This window comes from Helobdella robusta (genome assembly GCF_000326865.2).
Source record: "Helobdella robusta unplaced genomic scaffold HELROscaffold_54, whole genome shotgun sequence".
Taxonomy (NCBI): domain Eukaryota; kingdom Metazoa; phylum Annelida; class Clitellata; order Rhynchobdellida; family Glossiphoniidae; genus Helobdella; species Helobdella robusta.
Window position 1 is genome coordinate 449,518 of NW_008705287.1, and position 25,634 is coordinate 475,151.

Here is a 25,634-nt window from a genome sequence, read left to right on the forward strand (position 1 = left end):
TCGATGTTGTGACTGCACGTAAGCCTATATATACGCACGCGAGAACGCACGCATGTGATAACAGTATAATAAAGCCTCTTTACAATCCGTGCTCGTCTATGTTTGGTTGTGTGTGCGTGTATATGTTCTCACTCGTATATATATATATATATATATATATATATGTATATATATATATATATGTTTACGTCTGTTTGCTGTCGTGTCTTTGTACATGTCCAGCATTTATTAGTTCTCTATTGCAACATTTTAATGGAAACAATGATAAAGAAACAGTTTTAATGTTTTTTCATTGAAAAAAGTGTATCTCGACACGAACAACAAGATACACACACACATATTTCCGGTTTTATAATTATTTAGTGACATTTTCCTGAAATAAAAACGTATACCTACCTAAGCAAGAATTTTTTGTTTATAAAATGTTTCATGTCCATGATTGAATGTAACAAAAAAAGTGCCCTCAACAAGTATCCAATACCTACTCCTTTCTTTTCACACACCCACAGGCGCGCACACACACACGAATAATTTTTACAAGCCACATAGATGTGCAATGATTGTAAAAGCAAGATGTGTAAATGACTGATTGTTAAACGCTTATTTGGTTATTGAAAATTGTAAAAATTATATTCAAACAACAACATAATTTGTTGTTTATTTGGTTATTGAAAATTGTAAAAATTATATTCAAACAACAACATAATTTGTTGTTTATTTGGTTATTGAAAATTGTAAAAATTATATTCAAACAACAACATAATTTGTTGTTTATTAAAATTGTAAAAATTATATTCAAACAACAACATAATTTGTTGTTTATTTGGTTATTGAAAATTGTAAAAATTATATTCAAACAACAACATAATTTGTTGTTTATTTGGTTATTGAAAATTGTAAAAATTATATTCAAACATAAACATAAAACTTCATTGCACACACACAATGAAGTTTTATAAAGCAACATTGACCTGAAACATTACATTTAAGCATGATCTGAAAATCAATGATAGTTAAACGCTAATTTGGTTATGTACAACTATAAAAAATTATCTTGAAACATATAAAATTGAAAATGGCTAAGTTAAGACAAACACATTACATTTAAAATGAATAAAGAGGGTACAAATAATAATTTTTATGTAGGAAAAATAAAAAAGTATAAAGCAAATCTTAATAAATACTAGCCATATTAAAGTGTAAAGTAAAGTTGGAAAATTTACTAGTTAACATTATAAAATATATTTCAACCAAAGAACATTGCAATTCCTGATTTTTGTAAACTCTTGCAGTGGACTTACTTACTGGTTGTCTGATTGTCTTTCTGTTTTAAAATAAAATTTAAAAAGAAATTAAAAATGAATAAATTAAATTAAAAGCTAAACTGACTCTTTAAATAAATAAATATACTAACTATTCTAACATAGTTACAAGAGCTGCTGATAAACATGGCAACAAACATGACAAACAAAGCAATCATGAATGTTGCTGGTGATATTATAAAACAGTGGTTGGCACTTGAACTTGGTGAGACTTCTGAACGAATATTATAACTAGTTAAAAAATCAACATGGCTGAGCTGTAGACTTGTGTCATTTCTGCTGTTAATGGGTGCAATTAACAAAGGAGCACGGCACTGCGGCACGTCAAACAGACCATCGTCTAGTAACAAAGAATCTTTGAAGAAAGATGTTATTGCAGGAACATTTGGAGGGTGGGTTAGAGACCAAAATGTTGAATTAATGTCATGGTCCATTGTTTGTATTTATCATTCAATGATCTAAATTTTGAACCATGTTTCAATCTTTAATTATATCTTTAGATCATCCCGACACGGAATACCACCATCAGCTGTCTCTTGAAAAAAATGTTGTGTAGCGTATGGAAAGTTAACCTTGTTTCTCGAAACCAACCAACTATGTCATAACTAGTTCTATGGAAACCCAACACAAATTAAAATGGCTCATAACACTGCCGGGCAAAAAAATGAACTTTAAGATTTTGATATTTAACAAGAATTTAATTTAAATTAACAAACAAAATTGTGCAAATAATAAAAATTTAAGAAACAAAAAACTAAATTCACTTTTAAAAAACAGAACCTGGATAATTCTGATTTATCTAACTAAAAGCCCACATTTAATCCCATTATCTATATTTGGCTCGTTTTACACAAATAATAAGTTATAACGTCTAACATCAATTAGACTTGTTAATACTAATGTCCCTATAAACAACGCAGTCAAAACACTTGGCGTGGTCTTTGATAATAAACTCACGTTTTTTGGTAAATTTTGACGATTGCTAAATCATGTAATTATCTCATAAAAAAAACGCTGCATCAAAAAGTTTTTATTCATCGACTTGGCCAGTAAATTAGCACGATGTTTGATTGTGTCCAAACTTGATTACTGCAACTTTACAATGTTTGGCATATTTCTGAAACAAGAAACTTGTCTTCAAAGATTAATGAATCGCGTGGTTAGAGTTGCATTTGATATCGACACATTCATTCATCATACGACATCCACTTTTTCAAATATAAATAGTCTACACTGTCTCTCATTTCATTTTTCCATTTATTATAAAATTGCGGTCTTTGTCTTTATGTTGCTATCATCATATTTGCCAGCACATCTCAATAATTTACTACATCTTAAGTTGACTAATTAACGTTTTTGCTTTGCCAAAGCAACATTGCTTCTTCCACACAGGTCAATAACCTGCATCGGCAAGCAAGCATTTCGTCATACTGCTCCAATCATCTGGAACTCCCTGCCTCCCGATGTCAAAGTTTCTGCTCTATTTAAAAATCTAAATTATTATTAAAGACTTATTATTTCACTGTAGCATTTAATTGAATCTAAACACTTAATTACTATTTCTTCCATTATTTTACCTGATTCTAAGACTCTGGATGTTTTTCATAAGTATCGTAGCCCAAGAAGTTTTATCTTTTATTTTAGCATGTCTTTTTTTCAAATTAATAATGTTGCTAAAAGTTCTTATTTTTATTTACGTAGAAAAAAAATTTTTGCTTGTTTTTGACAATCCTACCTTTTTTTTTACTTTTTTAGTTTTATCTAAGATTGATTATTAAAACTTGCTCTGTTATAGCTTTTCTTATTTTACACTTTATTCTTTATGTAAAATTTTTAACTTTGCTGCTTGTTTAGTTACTCGTGCTCTTCTCTTTTTTCATATATCTCCATATCTTGTTCTTTTGCACGGGCTGCCAATAAAATATAATATAATTTTTAAAATTTGCACATTTGTGATTAAATCTCAATCTATATTATTTTTTATGTATTTACAATTGCCTTTTTGTTATCACTTCTTACATTTTTTCGCTAAATTTGCATTTGCTTTTTCTAGCCCATTTTTCTGGCCCATTTTTCTGGCCTTCTCAAACCGTTTTTTCTGATTATTTTTCCACCACATCACTTAACAAAGTTTAAAGCAAATTTCATGATCAATCTGTTTGCAAAATTTACTGAGGAGCGCTGTTGAAAATTGCGGATATGCGCTTTACAATCTAATTGATGGATTGATTGATAATTTGATGACGTTTTTTTTTTGAAAAATATCAAATTATTATTTGAATAAAAGTAACTAATTTAATTTATTTTTTAAATAGTTTTTAGAAATAAAATTTTGTAGACATTTTATTTTAATTAAAATTTTGTTGTCTTTGGTTGAATTGTAAATATTTTAGGCATGCCTTACTTTGTTTTACAATTCATACTTTGTATAACATTTATATATATATATATATATATATTTATTTATATATATGTCTGTATAAATAAAAATGTATACCTCTGTCGTGAAAGTTCATCATTAGTTCATTGCTACGTTGACAATCGTTGTTAAAAGTTAAATTTAAATTGATTATAAATTAATTTCTTTTTTTTTTCTGTTTCTACCCTTATTTTATATCGCTTAAAATTTTTAACCAATTTTCAAGTTAAAATGTTTCATAAAGGAAAAGAAATGAACATTAGTGGTGATTCAGTTAGTTCACTTTGCTATTTGTTGCTATTTGGATTTTATTTTAATGAAATTTTTTTATGTATTCATTATCTAATTTAATTAATTAATAGCATATTAATAGTATTAATATTTCTTTTTTCATCTCCATTATATTTGTTAAATAATTTTTGAATTAACAATCTGATTTGACATTTGAGTAACTGAAGAATACATGGGGAAGCTTGACGATTGATGAGGAATGTGCTCAAAGATCATGGGCGTAATATTTATACTATAAATATAAATAAGTTTTCATAGAATAGGTCTAGTTATAATAAGAATACACTGTTCCTCACATTCTTGAGTAAGTTATAAAATTCTGAGGAAGTATAAATATTGATAGACTTGTATTTAAAGTTGGAATTATCTGGATGGGACCTCAATATGAGTTAAAATATTCATGTCTTACAAGTGATTTTTATGTTCTAAAACATAGAATAGACACACAAGTCATGTCATAATATGGTCTGATCTTGTATTTATTTTGATTTCAGTTACCTAAGCCATAAGGAATTAAAAATTTTGTTGAAAAGAAAAACATTGAATTTATGAGTAAAATGTCAATTTTCTCTAAACAAATATTTATGGCAAAACTGGGGCTTATTTGCTCAGGTTAATGATTTGGATTTATGAAAACAATTTCAAGTGGATGGGGCACAACATATTCTTCAACAAAATCAATTTCATTTTTAAACATTTTTTTCTCATTTGATTTTTATTAATTGTTTGACTTAATTTTTAAAAAAACAAACAAGGTATAATTAAAAATTTGAAGAATTATTAATTTATTGTTTGATCACAAACTTTAAATTTTTTATTTCAGATGATGCAGTTGAAGGCAGAGCTTATTAAAAAGCAGGATGAATTCAAGAGGCTGAAACTTGAAAATTCCTCCCGACCAATTAAGAAAAGGGTTAGTTAATTGATTGAGTTATTCAAGTTTTAAAAAAGAAGTTTTCAAAAAAAATTAATTGGTTGCTCTAATTTATTGTGCTGATTATCATTTTTTTAAATTTTTTTATTCAGAAAATTGAAACGAAAAGTTCTGTCGAGAAAAAAAATGTTGGAGTTGATAAACGATCTCAGAAAGATTTGGAAGAGAAATTAGAAGAACTTAACACATTTCAGAAGTCCAAGTAAATCTGTTCACATGTTGATTCATGTTTGATGATCCACCATATAAAACTGCCTGCATACACTTTTTACAAAATTATTTTCATGAAATATAGATTTCATTCAATAATTTATTTTTTAATTTGTTTAAACCAACAGAAATACTCTGGAAAAGAAAGCCAAGTTGTATGAAAAAATGTCTCAACAGATGCTCAATGATGGTTTGTTTCTTTTTATTTTCTTTAATTTGTGTATGGCAAGATGAAGATGATGGGATGAAGATGATGAGAAGATGATGGGATGTGGCAATAGTAGAGTAATGGTTAAGTTGCTTGGTCTTGCTGATGCATTTGTTGGGTTTAAATGTGTGGATGTATAATTTTTTTAAGAGAGTTAATAATAATGATGATAAAAACATAAAATAACGTTCCGTTAACGTGTTTTCGAATGCAGAGGACTACCAGAAGTTACCATTTCTTGTGGATTTTGAGCAGAAAGTGATTGACAAGTCGATCGAGAAGAAGCGAAAACAGAACTTGCTGGAAGAGAAGATGAAAGCAGCTCGAGCCAAACTGACGAGTAATGAGAAGAATGACAACAATGTTAACAGGCCAGGAGTAAAAAGAAAAAATTCTGACAATGAAGATGATGACGAGTATGAAAATGATGGTGATGATGATGATGGAAGTTTGTACAAGTCCAACAATCCTGATGAACAATGGTTAGTTGATGATAATGGTTTTGATTTGTTGGTGCAAATGATGACGATGAATATAATGATGATGATAGTGGTGATGATTGAGGTGATGAGGATGATGAGGAAGTTATGAAAATGTGATTAACGGTCCAGGTTGTGATATCAATGACGATTAAGTCGACCGCATCAGCATGATTTCGTTTCGTTTTGATTTAATTTCATGACGTCATTTTGCATTCTCAACGATCTCTGCATTGTTATCTGCATTTGCATCCATCACTGAACCACGCCAGGGTGGAGTTTGAGGATAGCTTAGGCAGGACCAGGAGATGTCTTAAAAAGGATCTCGAGCACTTCAAAAGTTTGGACAAGAAACTGAACATCAATAAACCAGATCAGAAAGAGCTGATTAACAAGTTTGTATTTCAAATTTTTTATAAATATATTTTAATATTACTGTTGCTTAGACTCTTAGAGGATATTTTTGATGATAAATTGAAATTGGATCAATTGCATACAGTTATAAACATATTAATCATTTTATTTCTTTTTATTTTTCAGTTCTATGGTTGAACCAGAGTTGATGTCGAATGATATGAGGAGAGAGATAGAGAGAAGAAAATGGGAGGAGGAGGTAACGAAGATGAGGATGAAAGATGAAATTCATTACTCTGATGTCACCTTCAATGGTTTGTTTGCTTTCTGTCTGTTCATCTATTTGTCTGTCTGTCTGTGTCTGTTTGTTCATCTGCTTGTCCGTCAGACTTTGTTTATTCACCTTTTTGTTTATTTGTTCATCTGTTAGCTGTTAGTTCGTTTGATTTTAAAAAATTGAATATATTTTTTATTTATTCTATTTTTAAAACTTCTGTAACTAGCTTTTAGATTAAAAATTCATTGTTTTTCCATACCTTTTAGAAATTCGAGACCACGGTGTTGGCTTCTACAATTTTGCGCGAGATGAAGAGACGAGGAAGGAGCAGATGAAAGTGCTTGACCAGCTGAGACAACAGGTTGCTCTTTGTTATCATTTGCTTCTATTTGTTATTATTATAATTATTATGTATTTTTATTATCTTTTGTTGTTATTTGTAATTATCTCTCGTTTGTTGCTAGTATTTAATTTTTATCGTTTCGTTCATTACCATTCATTGTAATTTTTCTATAACTGTTTATCACAATTATTATGGTTTTTGATAATTTTAAATATTGCTTCAATCCGACATCCAGACCAAAATCCAGCGAAAAATATTTTCATCGTTGAAAGAGAAGAGGAAGCGCGCCCTTGACATTCGACTGGCGAAGGTCATGCAGAGGTCAATAGTTCAGGAGGCCATCAAGTTGTCAGGACTGGATCCTCTCACTTTCATTGGTGAGTATCCTTTTAATGCATTTCAGTTGATCTTTCTAATTTCTGTATTCGAGATGAATATCATGGTGTGCAACTGCATGACAACCTCGACCTTATCTTTCAACCGTCATCACGGCACCATTGTAGATAAGAACTCAACATTCATGACGTGCATCTACGAGGATGACGATGATGAAAATGAAGAGGCGTTCACTGGTCCCAGGCCGCCAGACGTGGCCCCCAACAATGCTGACGTCCTGGCAGGTAAAGAATGCGACGACGGTGAGGACATCATTGAAGAATGGAAGAGAGATGATTCTTGGAGGAAGAATGCTCCAGTTCGAGAGTGGGACGTCGGAAAGAAAAGTGAACTTTTCTATGGTTTGTTTATCTGTCTATTTGTTTATCTGTCTGTCTGTCTGTCTGTTTTTCTATATAGCACATCGTTATTTATTACTTCGAGTTAGATTAATTAGATGTGTCTGTTTGTTTCGGCGTTGTAATTTTAAACTTTTTCATTTTCAGAGGATGAGGTGTGGCTGAAAAAACGAAGATCAGAAAGAGTGAAAGAGTTTGCTCCGCCCACCGCTTTCTACGACAGCCAATCAGATGATCGCTTGCATGGTGGCAAAAGAAAGAATAATAATGACGTAAAGTTGAATAGCAGAGATTTCTTCAAATCGAAATTGCACTTCTATAAAGACAGCGGTGATGTATCCATGGAAACTACTGAAGACAGCAAAACTGAAATTAAAAATGATAAGAACAATGATGCCTTGAGTGATGATTGCATATCATTGGATGATCAGATTAGCGCCACTTTGAAAGAAATTAGAGGTGGTTCGGTTGGTTTGGAGGTTCCGGTTCCTGATGAAAACAACAACAAAAACATTGAAAACATGGATATTGGAAGTATAAACATTAGCACCAGTATTTTCAATCCAAGCATATCATCGTCGTCGTCGTCGTCATCGTCATCAACAGCACCAACTGCAAGCAACAGCCAGCATGTTTCCAATGCGTGTGACAGCTTCAACTCATATAACGTTTTCCCATACAACAGCAGTAGCCATGATATTAATTATATGAATAGTTTGTATGCATACTACAACTATTATAACAATAATAACAACAACCACATCATTAACAACAACAACAACATTTACAACAACAACAACTTTAACAACAACAACAACGACGCTGTCACTGGAACACGCCTACACATTAACCTCCCCACCTTCCTTCCCTCCTTCCTTCCATCTCCCCCCACCCCAACATCCACTATCCACGCTGTTGCCATCTTTTAATGCAAACGAAGCAAGTTTGGTTGGAACGTCAACAACAACAACTGCAACTTCAACAACTGCAACTTCAACAACTGCAACTTCAACAGTACCATCAACATCAACGTCATCAGCAACGATAATTTTAACAACAGCAGCAATTACTACGACACCACACGAGCCACAGCAACCACACCTCCAGCAGCAACAGCAACCACAACAACAGCACGTCTCAGGACCGCAACCAGCTCATTTCTCGTGTGGTCCAATGAAATGCCAACCGCAATCACGCCCTGCAAGATATGAACCCATTCATATTCATGAGATCCCCCTCACCCTACCTCCACCTCTCTCCACCAACTACCCTTCGCAAGAAAAATTTATCTGCAAATCTGAAAATAGCAACAACAACGAGCAAAGAAATATAAAAAAATGGCAGCAACAATTTAACACGAGCAACAGCACCAATAAAAACAACAACATTAACAACAATGATGGCAATACATACGCCATTAATCCAGATACGTTGGATCAGCAGGTTTCCTTCTCATCATCGTCAACGCCGTCATCATCATCATCGCTGTTGATCTCGGAGTTGAAGCCATCGTCGCTGCCGTTCGCATCTTCCTTCATCCAGTCGCAACAGCTGGGAAAGTCCGTCAGTGACAGGGCGGCCGAGCAGTTCGATCCCACCGTCCCACCGCCAAATGTCAAAGGTCACGTCCCTAGCAGCTGATCCACGGATTAAACGTTTCGTTGTCATTATAATTATTATTTGTATTTATTATTCAAACATGTAATTATACCTTTCTGGTCTGTTATTGTTATGAATGAAGCATAAAGAACAAATTGAATTACTTCTTAAAAAACAAAATCACAAAAATGTTTTCGTTAGTTTTTTTTTTCGTTTTTCGTTTTTCAGTTCTACAGATGAATTATATATATGGGTGTTTATGTAGAAATGTTTGTTCATTAAACTGTGTGCGAATAACGATTACTCTTTAGGCGTGTGTTTATATATAAACAAGTGTGTGTGTGGTGTGTGTAGACGAATTAAATGAATAAATGAGGCGAGGCGAGGCCAGGATAATGTCATTCGTGGCCTCTATTTTGTTGGTTTCTATTTGAAGTTTCTGCAAGATGTTCGATTGTTTGATGTGTGCATGCATGGAATCATGTGCTGTCAATCATTTATTTCTTGCTTGCTTTCATTCTTGATTTCGTGGACACGAACACTATCGTTAGCCATTACAATTCGTTAATTATACCATTTTAGGTTTTTCAACTTATAATATAAAATGCTTAGCCTGAATTTACTTAAGCATTACACTCGATGCAATGAAATTATCTCAAAAGCGCCGTTTCCTCGATGTTCATCAATGTAAGGATTGGAAAAGTAGTTGGAGAAGGACAATGAGAGCTCCAAAGAAAACAACCAGAAAAATCAAAAGCAGGTTTAGCTTATGAGTGTTTAACGAGAATTAGGAAAAAGTGAGATCGAGAAGACGATCGTCGACCGGAACGCTTAAATTTGGTTGGCTATTTGATAAATACTTGGAAATAAGTTAGATTGAGATTTGTATATTAATACGCAAATTTTAAAAATTGTTCTACAATATATAAGTAGCTATTTCAAGAGAAGAAGACATGGAGAAAAGTTATGGGCACGTGCAATTAAACAAACGGCAGAGTTAAAAGCTTTAATTAATGATTAAATCATAGTGGATTCTTGTGTGATGTTTTCAGGAGCATACATGGATATCCTGGACGTTCATCAAAACCATCCATCTATCCTTCCATTCATTCATCCATTCATTCATTCATTCATTCACACATGCATTTATTAGAACTCTAATTATTTCCTCAATCTCCTAATAGGTCAATCAGGTACTCAAAGAATGAATTAATAATGTTGTAAATCTTTCATCCATGTATTTATTCACTTATGTAAATAATAAAGCAAGCAATCAACTAACTAACCAATTAACTAATCAATTAATCAACCAGCCAATCAACGAATCTATCAATCAACCAACCAGCCAATCAACGGATCAATCAACCAACGAATCAATCAACCAGCCAATCAACGAATCAATCAATCAACGAATCAATTCCACCACCTCGACGATGTGTTGAAACTGGTCGACTTTCCACTGCTGACATTCAAAATGCGGTCTTTTAAGGATATTGCCTCAATTGCTATGGCTCTGTTTCGTTTTCGTTGATAGTGTTTTGTTTGTTCTTTAATGTTGTTTGTTGTTGTTGGTTTTATGAGGTTGTTGTTTGTTTTTTGGTCGAAACAAAATATCTCACATACTAATTGCATGCAGTGTTCTGTGCTGACATTTTCGTTTACCAAAGAAACGACCGATTTTGTATGTCGTAATAATATCGAATGCAATTACTAGTTAACCGCAGAGCCTTATTTACCAATAGGCTAAAAAAAGCTGGAGCCTAGGGCAAATTTTGATGTTAAAGAACAAATGACATATAAATTATCTTGAATTAGAATCATGCCCATACAAGACGCCAAAAATTATTATACGATCATTTAGACTACGTCATTCTTGTGGTTGCGTACTTTTGTAATAGATGTATAGAATTAATTTTAACAATAGTTTGAAGTTATACGAGGCAGTTCAATCTATTATTATCAAATATCGTTTAATAAAAATGTTAAACAATAATTGATTCTTGATGAATAGTATAATGATAGGCACGTAGTTTTGGGTAGTCTGTCAGACGATCGAACGGTTCCTAATTTGAAATTGAAAGTTTACGATTGAGTGGATGGAAAAGTTATTTTACATTTTGTGTTAACATTCTGTCTGATTTTTGTTAAAATGAATTGAAAGAATTGTTAAAATTTTTTAAAAATTGTTAATTGATTGTTCAAAGCAAAAAGTTAGATAAACCTTATTATTTGGGTGTGTATCTTAAACGAAATTTGCCTTTTTATGATAGGCCAGAAAAGTCTGCTCCAGTTAACCACAGAGATAAATTTCAAACAGAAGTTTTCTTAATAGTGATTGATAGGTTGATTTCCGAACTGAAAAAACGACGATTGGCTTACGATTAAGTTTCAATTATCGCTTGGTCTGACTCTATGTGTCTTAAACTTAATCCTTCTAAGTTTGAATTAATTTGATTTAATAAATCTAAACACTCTATTACTATTCCTCCTATTATCTTACCTGATTCTAAAACTCTTGATGTCTCTCAAAAATTTCGTAGTCTAGGTTTTATCTTTGATTCTACTATGTCTCTTTCTTCTCAGATTAATAGTGTCGCTAGAAGCTCTTATTTTCATCTACGTAGAATAAAAAAACTTTTGCTTTTTCTTGATGATCCTACTCTTCTCCTTCTTGTTACTTCGTTAGTCTTATCTAGAATTGATTATTGTAACTCGCTCTAATATGGTCTTCCTGATTCTATACTCTATCCTTTAAGCTTTTAACTCTGCTGCTCGTCTAGTTGCTCGTGTCCCTTTCTTTTCTCATATATCTCCATATCTTGTTCTCTTGCACTGGCTACCTATAAAATATAGAATAATTTTTAAAATTTGCACGTTCATGTGTAAGTCTCAATCTAAATTATTTCTTAAGTATTTATCAGATATATTAATTGAACCTAAATGCCTCGGTTTACGATCGTCTTCTTGTTCCCGCTTTTTCTTAACTCGTGTTAAACACTCTTTTGCCAAATCTGCTTGTGCTTTTTCTGGCCCTTTTCTCTGGAACTTTTTACCTACTTCTCTGACTACTTATCCATCACTTACGAAGTTTCTGTTCATCAAACTCATCAAATTTTAAAAAATATTTATCAATTTTTTTAAAGATCTTATTCATTTTTAATTAATTTATTTCATTTATTTGTATAATAATATGCGTATTTAGTATCTTTTTTCTGGTGTATGTATAGCCGAGCTGATTTGAGATCGTCGTCTTTGACAGACATTCTTCTGGTAGTCGTTTTCACAAAGACCACAGTCTACTGAGCAAAGTCACAAAGTCTACTGAACCACTTCAAACCCTGCTAAGTTATGTCATGTTATTATGTTACCCTTCAGCACAATGTGCTTACTAATTTACCCCACCCCTTACAACTCTCTAAAATGCTTTATTTATGTAAATAAGAAAGCCATGGTTAATGTTTATATTGTGGAATATTTAAAAAATTAATAACAAAGTTATAATTGTTGATTGTGGTGTATAACGAACTTTCACCACACCACATTAAAATACACTGATGTCAAAATTTTCACACCAATTTTTTTGTTGAAAATTTTAAAACCATATGCCAACTACATTGAATGCAATATCCATGTATTTTAAACCAGCCTTTTATGCACCGCGTCCACAGACTACATAACCTTCACTTGATGACATTTTTTTGGTTATTTTAACAATCAAGCTTTCATCTAATATCCTTATTTTTCTTACATTTCATGATCTTATAGAGTGCTTTCCTATTATTACATTCCTTTTTCAAACTATTTCAACTTCCACCCTAACCTGAAAAGCCCCACTACCCCCCTAGACCATCAAATGGGGAACACAGATTTTAATTATGGTTTATAATACAGTACGGTAGATTAGTCTATATGGTAGTATAACAATTTCTATGATAGCATGATAGTTGGTGATAGCATGATACTTTATTATAATCTGCATGATACTTTATTATAATTTGCATGATACTTTGTTACATTTTGCATGATACTTTATCATAATTTGCATGATGCTTTATTATAATTTGCATGATACTTAGTTATATTTTGCTTGATATTTTATCATAATTTGCATACTTTATTATAATTTGCATGATACTTTGTTATATTTTGCTTGATATTTTATCATAATTTGCTTGATATTTTATCATAATTTGCATACTTTATTATAATTTGCATGATACTTTGTTATATTTTGCTTGATATTTTATCATAATTTGCTTGATATTTTATCATAATTTGCATACTTTATTATAATTTGCATGATACTTTGTTATATTTTGCTTGATATTTTATCATAATTTGCTTGATATTTCATCATAATTTGCATACTTTATTATAATTTGCATGATACTTTGTTATATTTTGCATGATATTTTATCATAATTTGCATGATACTATATTATAATTTGCATGATACTTTGTTATATTTTGCATGATACTTTATCATAATTTGCATGATACTTTATTATGTTTTTCATGATACTACAAACCTAAACTATCATCAACTTTGTTATATGATGATAGCTCAGGTCTATAGTAAATGATAGTGTGACAGTTTAATTCTGCTTCGAATGCCAGTGAACTAGGAAGTGAGGACTGGGTAACCACGAAAAATATGGAAGATATAGAAAAATATAGAAGAGCATGACTTTTAATTTTTTAAGTGACATTTTTTTGTAAAATAATATTTTGTAGCAAATTTAATTGAGTTATACAAATTAAGTTATGAAAATTAATTTATACAAAATGTAAACAAATTTAAAAAGTTGCTCTTCTAACAAAAAATTCAATTGACAGTATCAAAAGAACTATTTAAACAACGCTTCTTGTGATGAAATAACTACCTGTGATTGGTCGACGTGGAAATTGAGATGTGCTTCCGGTTGTCTGCCAGATGCCATTTACAACAGGCAATTAAAAAATTATGCAGTTGTGATGCGTTACGACAAGTTACTGTAAAAAGCAACAACGTGCTCTACAGTTTCAGTTGCAGCTTGAAAATTTTAAACAAATTTGCTGAAAGTTCATTTAAAATATAATAAATAAAAGATAAAGGATGGTGCACCTGACAACAATGTTCGCTGACGGTCTTCGCCATTGTTCCCTCTCCTCAGCAAGCATCCAACCATCTCTGGCCTTCGTCCTGCCTTCCTTCGTAAGTGCAATTTCAAGTTCTTTATTTATTGTTAACAAATTTTATTTAGTAATTATTTTCTTAACAACAGTCATTAATTTCGTTTTATTAAAAATTAAAATGGTAATAATTTTTTCAATCGATATAAAGAATTATGACGACCCAGAGTTGAGCAAACGTGTCAACTCCGATGCCACTTTACCGCTCCCAACACTGGCCAAGTTGAATCAGCTGATCAGGAAGAATGTCATCCGCATCTTGGAGGAGCCCGTCAAGAACGCTAAATTAGAAGCTAAAATGAAATCCTATATTTAAAATTTGTATAATTGAATTTTATTTATTCACGCGACGATTTAACCTTTAAATTAGAGACAAATTAATTTTGAAATACATTGAACAATTTTAAGAAAGTGTAATAAATCCGGTACAACGTCAACAAAAGGAATTCAACAATTTTAAAATATTTTTTTTTAAATGTGTGCTTCTGCTTGCACACGGGTGATCATGACTGCAAAACAAATAACTTCTGTTTCGACCCAAAATTTGTCAAAGAATGTCTGGCTTGCTTGTTATGCAGTAAAAGGAGTTATGTCAGCCAATTAGGTGGAATCCAACAAATTTCTAACTTCTCTCCACTTATTCATTACTTTCTGTTTTGAATCCTTCTTCGTTTTATGACACCGGTTAGCACAATTTTTAGTTAATTTACTTTTAAATTTAAGTTCAATAAAAGGGAAAACTTCAAGGACCTGAGAAACGATTAAACATTCTTTAATACCAGATTTTACGTGAACACTTCGGCACAATGCAGATGAAAAGAATAAAACTGACCAATTCGTTCATATTGATTCATAATATTTTTTTCAATAAAAAAAAAGTTCAGAAAAGAGGCTTTAGAGGAATCAACAACACTCACAAATATCGCACATAAATAGAACAATACATGCTAAACAGCTAATCACACACAAAGTATGTGATAGGAGGGGATCTTTTTGTTATATCGGAATCGAACCGGTGACTCCAGGCACTGCGAAACAGCACCAGGCCACTTTAACCACTAGGCTATCCCACCACCCCTATAAATGAAGATGATTTTACCAAATCTGCAGGTTTGGTAGGAAGGCCTTCCTAGGACTTGTCACAGAGCGGACAAACATTTTTAATTTTGTTACAAAATTTTGGGATGAATTTTGTTACAAATTTTTATTAAATAATCAATCGGCACAAACTTTTTTTTATATTGATATAAAAAATAAAGTCTGCAGATAAAAATGAATATTAATCGCTAGAAGTTGTCAGTTAGTAATAGAACAATATTAAACCGGATACTAAATAATCGTCATTCCAACTAACAAATTTTAGTGAAGTTTTTTCATAGTCACTATCTTAATGTTATCACGATTATTAATCATCATTTTGTTATTATCATCGTTATTGTCATCATCATCTTCATCGTAACATAATCGTCATCGTCATCATCGTCGTTATCATTGTCGTTATCGTCATCATCATTGTTACTAACATGATAACAAACACACCATCATTGATAAGTACTTGTTGATAATGGCGAAAGCAAAATAAATGTATTTATGCCAAGGGGAGGGCCTATTTACCAATATACAACACTTTATTATGGGTTGAAGCAGGGATATACAAAGAATCTCAATTTTTTCAACTTTCAGTTATTATCGGTAATGTCAATTTTAGATTGAATTATATATAAGAATGGCTTTATAGTGTTGATCTTCATCCCAAGGTCAGGAAGCATGGAAGCAAACTTTTTTAGCACCAATTTGTCAATGGGTTTTTCCGTTTTTCAATCTATATTTAGCTTCTTCCCTGTTGAATTTTGTGCTATCGGCGGCAAATTCTTGTAAACATTTTTAACCGCTGAAATCATTCTATGGCAGTTTTAATCGATTTTTAACTTAATAATTTAACTGAATTTTGATCCATTCTGATTTTATAAATGTCATTTTCTTTAAACTTTTACAAATGTTACATTGTGCCAGGAAAAACTAGACTCATACTAGTAGAAGAAGAGAGGCTTTTTTTGTATTTTTATTATGAATTTTTGACTTTTTATTTTTTAAACTGTCTAATAAATTATTGTTAAAAAAAACTCTAAAATTTCAATGTCGGTATGTTCGTTCGTGTACTTTAAAAAATCGACGTTTGTACTGGCATCGAAATTTTCTTGTTTTATCAACAACAAATAATTGGTTAATTAATTTGAACTAGATAACACATGGAATTATATGATTCAATGAGATAACAAGCCACATAAATCTTTTTATTTTATTATTATTAATTAATAAAAGAGTAATGTGGAATCATGGAATTATTTAATTCAATGTGTGGAATACCATATTGATGTTACTTTAAATTTTAATATAATCAATATATTTTTTCAATTATAATAAATATTGCTATTGAATCAAATAATTGTATAAATTTTTTTGGATATGCTACCTGAAAATTTCTGATCTTTGGAATGAATTGAGCAGACGATAAGCAGTAAGTTAGTTTTTGAATATAATTTCTATCTTTTATTAAATTAAAAATGCCATTAAAGTGTATAGTAAATAATTGTAATGGGACATATAAAGACCAAGATATATCTATGCACAGGTAATAATATGATCTTAATAATATTTTTACATCATTTGCATATTTTATGATTCACTTGACTTCTCCATGGATTAATAGATATAAATTTCAATAATTCATTTTTTGACAAAATGCAATATGCTTTACAGCATTCCTCAAAAATCACCTATAAAAAGTCAGTGGATCAATGCCTTGAATGGCAGGTGTAGAGGTTTTGAAAGAAAAAGATCATATATATGCAGTAAACATTTTGATTCAAAATCCTTTTCAAAGTCAAATAAAAAAGTTTTTCTAAAGAAAGATGCCTACCCAACAGTATTTCCTGGTGTGGTATTTGAAAAGGCAAAAACCACGACTACACAAACTGAGGTAATTAATTTAGTATTTATATATAATAAACAAAGGATTGCTGAAGCAATATTGATTAATTCAAACCAAATATTCATGTACAACACAATAACATTGGCATTTGCCGGCTTACTATCAGATATTTAACAAATAAAACGATAAGGATTTGGTCATTTTCTTATTACATTTTATGAAATGCAAATTTTGATTCAAATGGAAAATATGTTTTTTTTGTATTATGGGTTTATTATTATTATTAGTATGCTTTTGTTAAAATGGCTTTTCGTCATAAGAAATACAGATTATAAAGAGTTTCTTTATTTTATTGGGCATATATATATATATATATATATATATATATATATATATATATATATATATACAAAATACAGAATACAAGGAGTTTATTTTATTGGGCATATATATATATATATATATATATATATATATATATATATATATATAAACTTTTAAATGCAGCTATTTACTCTCAATTTAAAATCATATTTAGATGTTTTACTCAATGGATGCCCATCTCATCAAGCAACAGCAAAGGCAATCAAAGTATTACAAGTCCAGAATCACACTGCTGCAGGCAACAATAAGAAAACTTATGAATGAATGTAATAAATTAAAAAATGAATTAGCTACATACAAAGTTTTTATGCTATATAACCATAGCAAAATGAATTGAAATTTTGACTAATTTTTTGTTTATTTATCCTTCTAGATAAAAACTCATACCATTTAAAAGAGTTAACAAAGTATATGATGATAGTTAAAGACCTTTTATATGCAGCTGCATTTTCATGGTCCTCATGCATACCAATTTTTAAGAAAAAGTGGACTAACACTGCCACACCCGAGAACATTGAACAAGTAAAATTTTGTTGATCATGATTTTCTGTAAACTAGTATATATAAAGAAATGTATACTGATAGCCAAAATCAATCAATCTTAGTTTAGCGTCCAGAGACTCATTTCCCCTGAGGTAGGACGTTGTTTTCTTTGCCATCAAGTTTTTATGCCAATTAGGGGATCAGTTGTATTCATTTCATTTAAATTTGGAGCTTTCATGTCTTGTTCCATTGTTTCTGACCAGAAGAAGTTATAGCAATTTTCACTTCGTTTGACATGACCAAACCACTGCAGACGGTGTTGCCGGCATTCGTCCTATATATCATCTAAACCAGCACGACGCAGGATTTCGGTAGATTTGATGCGGTTAGGATGATTTGAATAGTCATTGTATGCTTTTCTAGATGAAGCTTGATCCACATGAGACGTGAGTTAATCCTTTTAACATCCAGTACTTCTTGACAAAAATTCCAGCACCATTTTTGGCCGTCTTTTGATCATTCCAGAATAGTTTAGCCAAAATAATGATTTTATTATGATTAATCACGTTTGTTTTTTAAATCAGCACAAACCAGCACGAACTTTTTTGCTTATCAAAACCTAAAACTTATTCTTATTTAACATGCACTTCATCTCTGGACCAGTCAAAAAAATAGCTGGGCAAAAAATTTTTACCTGGATAATTTCATATTAAAATAAATAATTTATTTTTTAAATTATAGATAGACAGAACCAATCAAAATAAAACCGGGTTTTACAAATATTATAATTGATGTAATAAAAAAAAAATGTGAAGAAAATCCATCAAAATATTGCAAATGCTCTTTAATCCTTGATTCGATGTCAATAAAGCCTCAAATAATATATAATAGGAAAATTGGTAGGTTTTTTAAAATAAATTTTGTTTTTAAATTTGTGAGGTTAAAATATAGCATATTTTGGTAGCATATGCTAGTTTATTCCTTGTGTATTTTATTTATTTCTTGATTTTTTTTGTTTCCCATTTCACTATAAGCATTTGTCTTCAATTTTTTTAATTTTATTGATGTTAAATGTTAAGCATAAATTATCAAATGCATTGTTTATTTGTAAAGATGACTTTATTGGATATGTTAACTATGGAGATGGGAATGAGGACATAGTTGCTTCAGAGGTGTTGGTTTTTTATGTTGTTGGTCTGAGAGAAGCTTGGAGGCATTCAATAGCTTATTTTTATACAAATAAGTTATTATCTCACAAGTTGAAAGATTTAATAGAGAAAGCCATTGATAAGTTACATAATGCTGGAGTTAGGGTAAGCAACATTTGTTTTTCTTAAAAATATGTTAAAATTTTTATACATTATATTTATTTTTTAAGGTTGTCTCATTGATAATGGATGGGTTGGCCACTAATGTTTTGGCATGTGGATTGCTTGGATGCTCTTTCACACTTCCAAACATGCAAACATGTTTCTTGTCCCCAACAACCGGCCATAAAATATATATCATATTTGATGCATGCCACATGCTGAAATTAATGAGGAATATGTTTCATTCTTATAATATAATATTTTATAAAAATAATCCAATCAAATGGAATCATATCGTAAACTTAGTTAATTATCAACAACAAATCAAAATGAAATTAGGAAATAAATTAACCAAAAATCATGTAAATTTTGAAAAGCATAAGATGAAAGTTAAACATGCATCTCAAGTCTTTAGTTGCTCTGTGGCTAAATCATTGGAACTCTTAAACGGATTTGATGATTTTTCTGACGTTTCTGAAACAATAGCTTTTGTGGAAAACATCAACGATCTTTTCGATATACTGAACAGCAAACTGATGCTAGATAGAGAATGGAAGCAATCCATTACAAAGAGCAACCTGACAGCCACTATAGATAAACTTTATGAAATGAAAGCCTATTTACTAAGTTTGAAAAATTTAGATGGTGTTAACATTTACAAAACTCAAAGGTTCTTTTTTTTATATATTTCAATATATTAACTAAAACTAGTTACAAATAATTTCAGAAAAATGTGCATAATGGGCTTTTGTACAACCATAAATTCAATAATTGATATTTCGAAAGAGTTGTTGAATGAACAACCTTTCGTCCTGACTTACCGTTTCAGTCAGGATGCACTGGAACTTTATTTCAACTATGTAAGAAGATCAGGTGTTAAGTTTTTCTGACTTGAGTCATAATAAAGAAATAACATAAAAAATTAATTAATTAATAAATTAATAATTAATTAATACAGGTGGATGCTGCAGTCGCATAAATTGCCAACAATTCAGCGACATTTATAAAAAGATTTGCTGCAAATTTCTAACAGTTATACCAAGTAATTTTGACACGAAAATTATAAACTGAATAGATTTAAAGCTACTCTGCAATTCACAGGTAACACAGGAAATGTGTCATCATTTGAAACAGAAGAACTGCTTAGTAACATTTTTTTTGGGGCAGATTTTGATGACAACGTATTTGTGGAGCATGCGTCGCTGCAGTATATTATCAGCAGTTGCACTGCAACATGGCAGGATGGGTGGTGAAGTCAATAACACCGACCATCTCATGTGCAGAATGCAGGTTTTTTTTACTTCTAATGTAAACCTCTCCAAAATTCATTCAAAATTTTGCATTAATATGCTGTTACAAATCCCAACAAATATGCAGAAAATGCTTGATTTCAGCCAGCAGAAACATATTTAGCGAATCATCAAATCATCTCATCATACAATGGGCAATTGACATATCCCTCAAAAGGAGTATTAAAAGTAAAATGATACATTTATTTATTTTCTGGTAAAAGCAATAAATTTTAAGGATTTTCAGATCTGCCAAGAATCAGAAAGATTATTAAAAATAAATAATTATTGTTTTAAGAAAAAACTTGTAATTGAAAGCAACATACTCCTACAATGTGTCAACGAAGATTTATTTAACATGGAAAATCATTTCAATGATGTACAGAACGCAAACCACTATTATGAATTAATAAAAAAAATAATATCATATACAACATTAAGACTTTTTAACTTAACTAAAGAGTTTTCTATCAACATGCAGTTGTAATAAAAGTAAATTAAATAATAAACTGCAGCAAAAATTATACAATTTAAATTTATTAAATCAATTGTTTTATTGAATTTGTACAGTGCTTCTAATAGACTACATCAGAAGCAAATTCTACAACCTTTGTTTTTATCTTTTATGTATATATATATATATATATATATATATATATATATATATATGTGTGTGTGTGTGTGTGTGTGTGTGTGTGTGTGTTTCACTTTTTAAAATAGTTGAAAGATAAATTTATAATTATGTAAATCAAACATTTTGCAGTTATACAACAAATAAACAAAACCAAAATCCAGAAATAAAAAAGGTAAGACTGATCTAACTTTACTCATCACTAATTATAGCAAGACAGACGTTTTATAATCAACAAACAAGAAATATAACAATTTACACATAAATATAATAATATACATTCTCATGATCTAGCACCTTCAGGGTTATTTTATAAATAGTAATGTTAAACTAAAAATTATTAAATATACCTATTCTATTAAAAATCAACAGTTGATCGTTTTAAATTAATAGCATAATGAATTTGATGTTAACTTAAAGAAACTATTATTATTTATTTATTATATTAATAATGTCAATTACAGTTGAAATAGTTAAAGAATTTGATTTTAACTTGAATTATTATATAATTTATTTAATGTATATAAATATAATATTATAAAATAAATTATAATATATAATAAAATATAATATATTAATAAATAATATAAAATTATAAATCAACATTTAAACAGAAAAAAATTATAATAATTATAAATTATAATATATAATAAAATATAATATATTAATAAATAATATAAAAGTATAAATCATAACATTGAAACAGAAAAAAAATTGTTTGCTTTTACTACCAAAATAAATTTTAAAAACTTCCTCTGTGATTAAATTTGGTTTGGATATGTGATGTTGAAAGTAATTATTCCTTTGAATTGTAAGCTTTGGAGTGTTGAAAGATTCTAGTTTAGGACATATGCACAGGAATTACATCTTTATTTAAAAATTATTAGTTGATTAATTTATTTATAATATTATAAATTGATTATGAGTTATATTTTTAAATATTAATAACATTTCATTTTTAGTTTTTACAATAAAATTTTTACTGACTTTTTTTCGTTTTCTAGATTCTAATTTAATTTAGGAATGATTCTTACTCTAATGAAATGATATGAAGTAAATGAAGTCCATCATCATCGTGATTCGTGGGTGCTGGGAGAATGAATGAAGAAACCTTTATTTCAGAAAAATGAGGATCGCTAACGAACTTATTATAAATCTTCGACGATTAAATACGGTGGTTATTAAAACCTTATAAATTAACCTAAAACTTCACGGAATGTTGAAAACGAAATAAACAAACGAGCTGAATGCAGATCGGCAGAGTCATTAACATAACTTCGGGAAGGCCCAAAATTTTTCTAATTATATCTCAGATTTTTCTAAAAATAAGCCAAAATGCTCATGAATAATTAATTTTTTAGGAACTTGCTTCCCGAGGTAACTTGCCCGTTGAAAAAAATTTTCAATGTTAAAACGCTGGTAGGGCGCTTCCAGTTATATAATTCCATGCAATTTTATTTTTTTAAATTTTTACCAAATAAGAGTAATTGAATAACAATTTAAAAAAAACTAATATTTTAACATTTTAAATAAAAGCAATATTCCGAAATTAGTAAATAGACGATCGTAACTTTTGACTCGAACGATAAAAAATCACCCTCCGGAAGTAAGCTCTTTGTTCGACCGTTAAAAGTGAGCGAAGGCCGTTATATTTATTCTAGTTATGTGATTTGTGCTTAATAAATGCAATTGGATTTTATTTTATTGACGCTGTTGGATGTTGAGCTTGATGTTGATGTTGTTGATGTTGTTATTTTGTTAATGTTGTTGTTGATGCGTTTGTTTTATTTATTATTATTATTTTTTAAGTTTATTAACATAATTTTTAATTTCGCTTCTATAAGAATTGTTGTTTAACAAAGCTTGTTGACGATGATGTCATTGTTGCTGATGTAACAGTTGATGTGGCTGCTGTTGTCATTGTTGTTGTTGAAGCCGGTGATGATGCGGCCAAAATATCAGCATCATTACTTAAAAACACTAGAAACTCGTGGAACTGTAAAAATTATTAATAACATTAATAACGTTGATAACATCAGTAATATCAATAACCCCAATAACAACAACATTACAATTTTTAAAGGTAAACATAACAAAAACAACAGAGACAAATTTAATATTATGACATCAGCATCCGTTACATCAACACCGTCAACGTCATCACAAGAACAAGACAAACAACAACAACAACATCCATAATGTTATTTTGTCATGATTCATTTCAACAACAACATTCTGTCAACAGCAACACAAACAACAACATCAACAGCTCAAGCAACACAAACATTAACGACACACTTGACGACAACATCAACAACACATACATCAATAACATCAACAAATAAACGACGTTAACCTGTGGATCATCAACAATTTCTCCAAGTTCTGCATATTCAATCGAAGAAGAATTATTGCTGATGTTGCTGTTATCGTTGTTGATGATGCTAATGTTGTTGTTGTTGTTGATGTTAATGTTTTTGTCGTTGTTGTTTCTAATTATGTTGAAGTTTTTTGAAAAGTCCATCTCATCAAAGTGGATTAAATTTTCTAAAATATTTGGATCAATATTGTTGTTGTCGCTCACGTCCATATTATTGCTGTTGCTGTTAATTTTGTTGTTGTTGTTGATGTTGTTGTTGATGTTGTTGATGTTGTTGTTGATGTTGTTAATGCTGTTTCTTTTGATACTGTTAACGTCATTGTTTATGTTGAGATTTGAAACAGAAATGTTATTGTTTAAATCCGGATAGTTGAAGTTGTTTACAAATTGATCTGTAATGTTGTTGTTTAAAAGGCTGCTGTCCACATTATTGTCGTTGTTACTGTCATCTTTATTAATGTGATTGTTGATTTCAGGTCTATTGTTGTTGCTGATGGTTCTGAAAATGGAATGTCTCTCATTGCAGAAATCATCAAACATGTCCATACAGTTATTTATGTTGTTGTTGTTGATGCTGCTGAAGTTGTTGTTGCTGTTGCTGCTGTTATCTCTGTTGCATATGTTGTCGTTAAAGATATTGCTGTTGTTGATGTTGATATTGTCGTAAATAATGTTGTTGTTGATGTTGTTGTTAATGTTGATGTCATTGATGTTGTTGATGTTACCGTTGTAAAAAACGTTGAAATTGTTTTTATTAGTGTTGCTGTTACGAACGTGATCGAGGCTGTTGATGTTGACACTGATGTTGGAGCAGTTAATGTTGCTGTTGATATTATTGTTGGAGCAGTTAATGTTGTTGTCATCAACAAAGTTGAAACCCTCACTGACGCTGTTGAAGCTATCCAGCCTCATGAAATTGAGACGCATCAAGTTGGCCTGCTGGTTGTCTGCGATGTTACCACTGCTACTACAAAATGACCGCTCAGTGCATGCAGGACTGCTGCTGCAGTCCGGAGAACAGATTGAACTTGATGAAGCCTGGCCAAAATTGAGCGACATCGAAGCTAATGAGTTGTTGTTGGAGTCAGTGTTGTTGTTGTGGCTGTTGTTACGGTCCATGCTTTCGTTTTTTATGATGTTTTTGTGGTTGTTATTGTTGCAGCTTTTGTTGGCAGTCTTGTTGCTCTTTCTTTCGAAGTTTGTGAAAAATTTTATGATTTCACCATTAATTAGGTTTGATGAAAAAAAGATTCACAATAATTAAAAAAACATATTAAAAATTAATGTTATAAAACTTTATAACGAAACTAGCAAAATATTTTTTGCACCAATAACACAAATAATAAAATCAACAACTAGAGACATTAAACATTACAAAGAGAATGAATGGAGATGAAAGAAAAACTAAACACGAACGTGAAGAGCATGATTTCAATGTATGGGTTGGCCCTCACGTACATCTCTGGTTGCTGCTGCTGTTGGTCTTGTGCTGCTTTTTTGAAATTATTCTATTAACAATTTTGCAACCACACTGCCAAAAAATTTATGCGTCAAAAAACACACCAAATTTTTAAAAAATCTTTCACCAGACGATCAATGCAATACATCTAACACAATCTAAAAAAAAGTACTTTTTCCAATTTTTCAAACTAATAAAAATTAAACAAAGAAAGTAATCGTTATTTTTTTAATAAGCATAAATTTTAAAGATAGGAATCAAACCGAACTCAAACGGAACGAGCTCCGAACCTCGTTTACGACAAAACCAGGGTACGAAGCAAACGGAGCGAACGAACCTTACCTTTACCGAATAGAGTTAAATTTGCAGAGTTGCAAATTTCAAAATGTGCACATTTCTACAAAAATTTGCACATTACTAAAAA

The 25,634-nt window shown here is 30.5% G+C and overlaps 3 protein-coding genes across 3 annotated transcripts; 2 read left to right on the top strand and 1 right to left on the bottom strand.

The window, feature by feature from the left end:
• Positions 1-3,906: 3,906 nt before the first annotated feature.
• HELRODRAFT_193569 (hypothetical protein) lies at positions 3,907-9,212 on the top strand (the record flags this gene model as incomplete). The annotated part of the gene is made up of 11 exons (XM_009028275.1): positions 3,907-4,014; positions 4,856-4,945; positions 5,059-5,168; positions 5,305-5,366; positions 5,599-5,866; positions 6,136-6,258; positions 6,404-6,531; positions 6,761-6,855; positions 7,073-7,574; positions 7,719-8,285; positions 8,632-9,212. The coding sequence occupies exons 1-11, from the start codon at positions 3,973-3,975 to the stop codon at positions 9,210-9,212; spliced, it is 2,568 nt and encodes an 855-aa protein (XP_009026523.1). The 5' UTR covers positions 3,907-3,972.
• A 7,694-nt stretch (positions 9,213-16,906) lies between these two features.
• Positions 16,907-17,922, top strand: HELRODRAFT_179432 (hypothetical protein; the record flags this gene model as incomplete). Its single annotated transcript, XM_009028276.1, has 3 exons — positions 16,907-16,974; positions 17,157-17,322; positions 17,782-17,922. 3 exons carry the CDS (start codon positions 16,907-16,909, stop codon positions 17,920-17,922), a joined length of 375 nt encoding a protein of 124 aa, XP_009026524.1.
• Positions 17,923-23,208: 5,286 nt separating this feature from the next.
• Positions 23,209-25,211, bottom strand: HELRODRAFT_179434 (hypothetical protein; the record flags this gene model as incomplete). Its single annotated transcript, XM_009028277.1, has 3 exons — positions 23,209-23,367; positions 23,728-24,940; positions 25,168-25,211. 3 exons carry the CDS (start codon positions 25,209-25,211, stop codon positions 23,209-23,211), a joined length of 1,416 nt encoding a protein of 471 aa, XP_009026525.1.
• Between the last annotated feature and the right edge of the window lie 423 nt (positions 25,212-25,634).